Source organism: Brachyistius frenatus, unplaced genomic scaffold (assembly GCF_029030835.1).
Source record: "Brachyistius frenatus isolate BFR_SWC_R1_liver_20210118 unplaced genomic scaffold, ASM2903083v1 Contig_556, whole genome shotgun sequence".
NCBI classification, from domain to species: domain Eukaryota; kingdom Metazoa; phylum Chordata; class Actinopteri; family Embiotocidae; genus Brachyistius; species Brachyistius frenatus.
The window spans coordinates 25001-32500 of NW_027211155.1; the positions used below are offsets into that span (position 1 = coordinate 25001).

A 7500-nucleotide genomic window follows, 5' to 3' on the forward strand; every position below is an offset into this window, starting at 1 on the left:
CTGTTCTGTTGGGGACATCATGTCTGAATAAAGTGATGACTCACCTGTTTGACATCAGCACTCTTCTATGCAGCGCCCCCCGGTGGACAGACTGTTGAACAGTCAGGGCTTCTCAGCTGTGTTCTCCTTTTATTTCAGCAGAACGTTTTTTACGTCACTAAAGCTTGAACAGAACTCTTCTTACTGCTGACTTCCTGTTTGAATAAAGGTTGGAGAGACTTCAGCTGTGTCATGTTGGTGGGAGGAGTCAGCTGTGTGTCCTGTTGGTGGGAGGAGTCAGCTGTGTGTCCTGTTGGTGGGAGGAGATTCTGTGTTGAAGGACTGTTGGGGTCAGAGGTCACCTGTGTGACTCAGTAGAAGATGATCAATAATAAATTCCTCAGAGGTGAAATAAGTTAACTGGATTCTGTGGTTTGAATTTCTGATTTTCTAAAAAAAAAAAGTCCAAAAGCAACATGATTGTGTTTTTATTTATTGATTTATTAATATTTAGTTCTAGTAGTAATTGTAATAAACTATTAATAAAGCAAGTTAAACTGTGGAGCGCCTCCTCCTTTACTTCAGCTGGAGAGCTGCAGGGTCTTGAGGGTGATGCTGTCCACCCAGTCCTGGTAGACCAGGTTGAAAGCCTGGACCCTCCTCACAGAGAACTCGTAGAGCCGGTCGGGAACCAGCAGGACGTTCATGGTGAAGCGACTCGTGGCCACCTGACTGTGTTGGTCGGCTGGATGAAGGCTCTTTATGTGGACCTCAAACTGCTGCTGCTGCTCCGTGAACTGCTCTCCTGCTACGTTCCAGCTCAGGTAGACGGAGCCGGGCAGGGCTTTGGACTCCGACCGGTCAAACAGGACGGGCCAGGAGGCGACCAGCGTGGCGCTGAGGCGGGGCACGGGGAACACAGCGGCGCTGGAGATGAGCTGGGTCCGCAGGTGTATGGGACTGACCCTGGACTCATCCAGTCGTCTCTGGAAGCTGCGGAGGTGCCGCCGGGTCTGATGCAGCTGCTGCTGCGTGGAAGCTGCCTCAGAAGCGTCCAGTGGCTCCCGGTCAGACCTCCCCACGAAAGCCTGCAGCTCCCGACAGCTCCTCAGGATCTCCTGGTGGAGCAGCTGGAGGAGCGTCAGCTGCAGCCTCACCTGGGTCCTGCCCTCGTCCATGGCCCGCCGCAGCCTCTGTAGGTTCAGGAGAGACCACAACGCGCTGACGGGCAGGTGGGCGGGGCTCTGCTCCTGCTCCTCTGACAGTTCCAGGTAGTACGAACACCTCTGCACCAGCAGCAGCTTCTCCTGCAACACCTAGAAACACATGACAGGATCTTTTCCTGCAACATTATTTATATCTATCTTTATTTTATTGTATTTGTTTTTGTGTATACAGTCTCTGTGTATTTATTCTTTTATTGCTCTAAAATAATATTTTTTTTTATCAATCTTATTTCGTTAATTTCATATGTATTTGTAAATTTGTTCATACTGTGTACATGCTGTTGTGACGACTAAATTTCCTCACTGGGATTCATAAAGTCTAATCTAATCTAACACCTGGAAACACACGACAGGACTCTGAACACGTCTTTGCTCTCATTAAACAACAGTGACGGGAACGAACTGTCTGAACCAGCGATGCTGGTGCCAGTGGGAGTCCTCCTGTCAATCATGTGACATCACTGTTCACAGGTGATAAAGCAGCATGAAATCATGTTACCAGCTGTTCTGACTGTGGGAGGAAGTCGTTAGCAGATTATCATTAGTTCCAGAACTGAACTTTAAATGTCATCAGTGTGTTCAGGATCTTAAAAAGCTGCAGATCCTTCAGACTTGTCCGACCTGCAGCACATAGTTCTTAACGAGCCCAGCAGGTGCACAGGAACGATTCAGGGAGTACCTGTGCAGGTGAGTGTGCAACTGGATGAAGACAGAAATGTGAAAACTAATCGGAGCTCTAACAGAGGTACAGCGCTGTGAATCCTACTGACCGTCATGGAGCTGTCACTCAGCCTGCTGCAGAGGAGCTCTACCATCTGGCTGCGGAGGTCCGACAGGACGTCCACCTGAGTCTCCACCTGAGTCTCCACCTGAGTCTCCACCTGAGCCGTGACCTCCTGACCTCTCCACTCAGCCTCCATGGTAACTGTGGCACACAATCAACTGTGAGGGGATCCTGCTGGTGCTTCGTTCTGTTCAACCAAACCACCCGCACTCATCTGAACCAGGTGATGAAGATGAGGATGAAGATCACTCTGTAGTCAGAGTGTGAACTGGTTTGTGGATCTCGGAGCAGGTGGGATGCTATCATCACCTCAACCCAGCAGCTAATCACAGTGCACTGCCAACACACCTGCCCACATCAGTCACCTGCAGCACCACAAACTCCACCTTCCTTTTGTCTCTTTAGATCTGTTGTCTTGAACAGGTTATTTCTGCAGCATATGTTACCATGGCGATGTATCCCAGCAAGAAGTCAGTACCAGTGGTACTGAAAAGTTGAACCTGAATAAGCGTAAATCCTACCTCAGGTCTGAACGTTACACCTGAACAACAGGGAGTCAGAGCAGCCAATGTGAACTGAGGAGCAGCGCTGGACTCCGTGTCCGTGTTCAACATCCATCACATGATGAACTCTGAATACATTTTCCCCAAAAACTCACTAGAAGAGAAGCTGAACATATTTTATCCTGAAACAGCTCAGCAGCTAGATAATGCTAAATAAAACCTTCAAATGAACCAGCAAACAAAAACTACACAATCATAAACAAGATATAAACAATATTTCAGCCTACCGCTTTTCTTTGTGATGCAGTTTGTAGGATTTCAGCTGCTGTTTACAGTTATACTGTTGGTCTCCAAGGTAACAGCTCATCTCCCACGGTTACAGAACAACAGCTTCAATTAGTTTCAAACAGAAACAATTGTTCGGATGGAAACACAGAATCAGTCGGACCAGAAACCACATGGACCTTTATTACAGCGCCCCCTAAAGGTTGACGTGTCATTTATTTTCAGAAGATAATTTTTGGGGCTCATCAAAATTTACTACCTACTGTTTCTTTGTTAAAGCTGCAGGATGAAATTCTTTGGAGTGCATTCTGGGTAAAGTAGTTTTCAAACTTTTGAATTAAACGTGCTACGAGAGCCTCACCATTTGGCTGTTTTACATAAAATTTTGTAATCTGGTTCTGAAACAGATGCTGTATGACCACAGCAAAAATGGTGAAGTTTGACCAAGGCTATAACTACTTCTAAAAAGTAGCCTTGGGGTGTATTTACACCAACATTTTTACATTCAATCAAAAAGTCATCTTTGACAAGCGTGTATAATCCCATACAATTTTGAATTGATCTTGAGAAGCAATATTTTTTTGTCACTAAGTTTTTACTGCTTTAGTTAAATGTTTATACTCATATCCTCGTATATAATTAACAAAACCTAAAATCTTTTAGCTAATTATTAACAAGGAGGTTCCAGAGAATCCATTGACACTATATTAATAGCTCTGAGTGAAAAACACAGACTAGTTTGAAAAATGTGGGTTTTGCATTTTTTTGTCATTTGGTGAAAAAAAAAGTATTGCCGCAAATAGGCGTGGCAGCAGATGCAGCTCTATGTAAAAGGAACAAGTGGCTTTAAACCATTTGAATGTGCGACTTACGTCAAGGAGTTATTCAACAAAAAGCGGTAACCTTTCTTATAGCGCTCCCTAATGGTTGACATGTATCAAATCTTTTCAGTAAAGAATTTTCAGTGTTCATTATCTTCCATTAAAATTTCACCTTAGCGCCGCCCATGGTTTAGCCCCACTGTAGGTACCAGCAGAAAAATTATAATAATAAAAATCCTAACAAAAACAATACACTTCCATCACCATTGGGGCTTGGACCCTAATAATAATAATAATAATAATAATAATAATAATGATACCGTTGGTGTTTTGACCTTAATAATAATAATAATAATAATAATAACTGGTGTTTTGACCCTAATAATAATAATAATAATGATAATAATAATAATAATAATACATTGGTGTTTTGACCCTAATGATAATAATAATAATAACTGGTGTTTTGACCCTAATAATAATAATAATAATGATAATAATAATAATACATTGGTGTTTTGACCCTAATAATAATAATAACAATAATAATGATACCGTTGGTGTTTTGACCCTAATAATAATGATAATAACTGGTGTTTTGACCCTAATAATAATAATAATAATACATTGGTGTTTTGACCCTAATAATAATAATAACAATAATAATGATACCGTTGGTGTTTTGACCTTAATGATAATAATAATAATAATAACTGGTGTTTTGACCCTAATAATAATAATAATGATAATAATAATAATAATAATAACACATTGGTGTTTTGACCCTAATAATAATGATAATAATAATAATAATACATTGGTGTTTTGACCCTAATAATAATGATAATGATAATAATAATAATAATAATAATAATAATAATAATAATAATAATAGTAATGATACCGTTGGTGCTTTGACCCCCTACTCAACTTAAGTTATTAAAAACCATCTGTCCACTTGGCGTCAGCACTGCTCTGTGCACAGTTCACAACAAGTCATCATGACGTAACCCATCATGACAACAAAAAAATATCCCAACTGGAGTGCTCGCGCTCAGGACACTGTACCGCGTGCATCAGTCTGAGGAATGAGTTTTCATTGGTCCTGGAGCTTCAAGCTATTTCCGTTTCATGTGTGTTTGAAGACGACAAGTACCGGAGGACAAGTACCGGAGGAACGGTGGACAAGTACCGGAGGACAAGTACCGGAGGAACGGTGGACAAGTACCGGAGGACAAGTACCGGAGGAACGGTGGACAAGTACCGGAGGACAAGTACCGGGAGCCATGGGAGCTGCTCTGGGGGTGTTTTCCTTCGCGAGCTGGGTGAGTTCTGACCCCGCGTTACAATTAAATGCAGTGACGTCACGAAGAGCACTCTGAATGAACACAAGTCCTGTAAACGTCTCCGTTCCTGTCCTCCTGTCCCCTGTCCTCCTGTCCCCTGTCCTCCTGTACCCTGTCCTCTGTCCTCCTGTCCTCCTGTTCCCTGTCTTCCTGTCCTCCGTCCTCCTGTTCCCTGTCCTCCTATCCTCTGTCCTCTGTCCTCCGTCCTCCTGTCCTTCTGTCCCCTGTCCTACTGTTCTCCGTCCTAGGTGTTTCTGTTTTGGAGCCTTTTAGCAGAGCTACCATGTGTTTTTCACTCTGACCTGAATACCTTTGTGTGATTGGCTGATATATTTTATGTCTGTACTTTCTGTAATGTATCTGATATCTAACACGAGTTAACTAGAACCTGGTTATCTGTGTTCTGGTAATGGACCCACTGTGACCTGCAGCCGGGCCTCAGCAGCAGAACAAAGAGTTAACTAGAGTCTGGTCATCTGCTACCATGTGATTAATTGGATTATGTGCTTTGCTGCTTGTTGTAAGAGAACAACAAGCTCCACATTCAGAGGATGTCAGTCAGTGAGGATGAAGAGTAGCAGGCAACCGGGCTGGGTCAGAGTCACCGGTCAGAACCACCGGTCAGAGTCACCGGTCAGAACCACCGGTCAGAACCACCGGTCAGAGTCACCGGTCAGAACATTTACCTGCTGTAGAAGGACACGGCTTCTTTGGTGGTTTTACATAGAACGGAAAATAAATCATTTATAAATCACATTTTGACTTGGAATACAGAATAAATTAGATTTTATAATTTGATAAAAGCCTGTTGATGACGGACCTGCTGGTTCCACACTAATCAGCTGGTTTCCTGCGTTGTGGTCCAGTTCAGCTTCTGACACATTAACATGACCTCGTCTGAGACCGGAGGATTAACGTGTTGACAACCTTCGTCCTCCTGTCTCATCGCTCCACATCAATAAATAATAATATTAGTAATAATAATATAATAAGATATATCAGTCAATGAATAATAGTAATAATATAATATACGAGTCAATGAATAATAATAATAATAATTATAATATATTAATCACTGAATAATAATAATATAATAATATAATATACGAGGCAATGAATAATAATAATATAATATATGAGTCAATGAATACTAATATAATATATGAGGCAATGGATATAATAATAATAATACAATAATATAATATATGAGTCAATGAATAATAATATAATATATGAGGCAATGAATAATAATAATAACAACAACAATAATAATAATAATAATATAATATATGAGTCACTGAATAATAATAATGTAATAAATAAGTGAATGAAGAACCAGCTGAATGTTTTACTGAAACTTCAGTCAAAGAGAAACACAAAACTCTGTTGTGGTTTCAGAAATTAAAAGAACATGAAGTTTGTACAGAATGATTTAATAAACGGTTTAATCTGCCTGTAACTGTTGTATTGTGTGTTGTGTTGTGTTGTGTTGTGTTGTGTTGTGTTGTGTGGTGTGTTGTGTTGTGTTGTGTGGTGTGGGTTGGTGTGTGCTGTGATGTGTTGTGTTGTGTTGTGTGTGTTGTGTTGTGTTGTGTTGTGTTGTGTTGTGTTGTGTTGTGTTGTGTTGTGTGTTGTGTGTGTGTAGTGTGTGTTTGTGTGCTGTGTTGTGTTGGTGTTGTTGTGTGTGTGTTGTGTTGTGTGGTGTGTTTGTGTTGTGTTGTGTTGTGTTGTGTGGTGTTGTGTTGTGTTATGTTGTGTTGTGCTGTGTTGTGTTGTGTTGTGTTGTGTTGTGTTGTGTTGTGTTGTGTTGTGGTGTGGGTTGGTTTGTGTTGTGTTGTGTTGTGTGGGGTGGGGTGTGTTGTGTTGTGTTGTGTGGGGTGTGTTGTGTTGTGTTGTGTTGGTGTGTTGTGTTGTGTTGTGTGGGGTGTGTTGTGTGGGGTGGGGTGGGGTATGTTGTGTTGTGTTGTGATGTGTTGTGTTGTGTTGTGTTGTGTTGTGTTGTGTTGTGTTGGTTGTGTTGTGTTGTGTTGTGTTGTGTTGTATGGGGTGTGTTGTGTGGTATGGTGTGTTGTGGTGTGGTGTGTGGGGTGGGGTGTGTTGTGTTGTGTTGTGTTGTGTTGTGGTGTGTTGTGGTGTGATGTGATGTGGTATGGTGTGTTGTGGTGTGGGTTGGTTTGTGTTGTGTTGTGTGGGGTGTGTTGTGGTGTGGTGTGGTGTGTTGTGGTGTGGGTTGGTTTGTGTTGTGTTGTGTGGGGTGGGGTGTGTTGTGTTGTGTTGTGGTGTGATGTGATGTGGTATGGTGTGTTGTGGCGTGGTGTGTTGTGGTGTGGGTTGGTTTGTGTTGTGTTGTGTTGTGTTGTGTTGTGTTGTGTTGTGTTGTGTTGTGTTGTGTTGTGTTGTATGGGGTGTGTTGTGTGGTATGGTGTGTTGTGGTGTGGGTTGGTTTGTGTTGTGTTGTGTTGTGTGGGGTGTGTTGTGCTGTGGTGTGGTGTGTTGTGGTGTGGGTTGGTTTGTGTTGTGTTGTGTTGTGTGGGGTGTGTTGTGTTGTGGTGTGGT

At 42.2% G+C, this 7500-nt stretch overlaps 3 protein-coding genes across 4 annotated transcripts in view; 2 read left to right on the forward strand and 1 right to left on the reverse strand.

Annotated features, from left to right (window-relative positions):
- Window positions 1-52, forward strand: part of LOC138614724 (serine/threonine-protein kinase 35-like) — a 5963-nt gene extending 5911 nt beyond the window's left edge. For both annotated transcript variants that reach the window (XM_069688287.1, XM_069688288.1), the window contains one exon: window positions 1-52. This exon is cut by the window's left edge. The gene's annotated coding sequence lies outside the window, so the exon portion shown is untranslated.
- Window positions 53-560: 508 nt separating this feature from the next.
- On the reverse strand, window positions 561-2125 carry LOC138614721 (fibronectin type III domain-containing protein 11-like). Its single transcript, XM_069688284.1, has 2 exons — window positions 1976-2125; window positions 561-1295 (listed from the first exon to the last, which is right to left on the reverse strand). The coding sequence occupies exons 1-2, from the start codon at window positions 2123-2125 to the stop codon at window positions 561-563; spliced, it is 885 nt and encodes a 294-aa protein (XP_069544385.1).
- Window positions 2126-4823: 2698 nt separating this feature from the next.
- The window catches only part of LOC138614728 (serine incorporator 1-like), a 7488-nt gene continuing 4811 nt past the window's right edge, over window positions 4824-7500 (forward strand). The window contains exon 1 of the mRNA XM_069688292.1: window positions 4824-4923. Coding sequence (XP_069544393.1) covers window positions 4885-4923 — 39 coding nt within the window. The 5' untranslated portion in view covers window positions 4824-4884. The remainder of the gene's footprint in view (window positions 4924-7500) is intronic.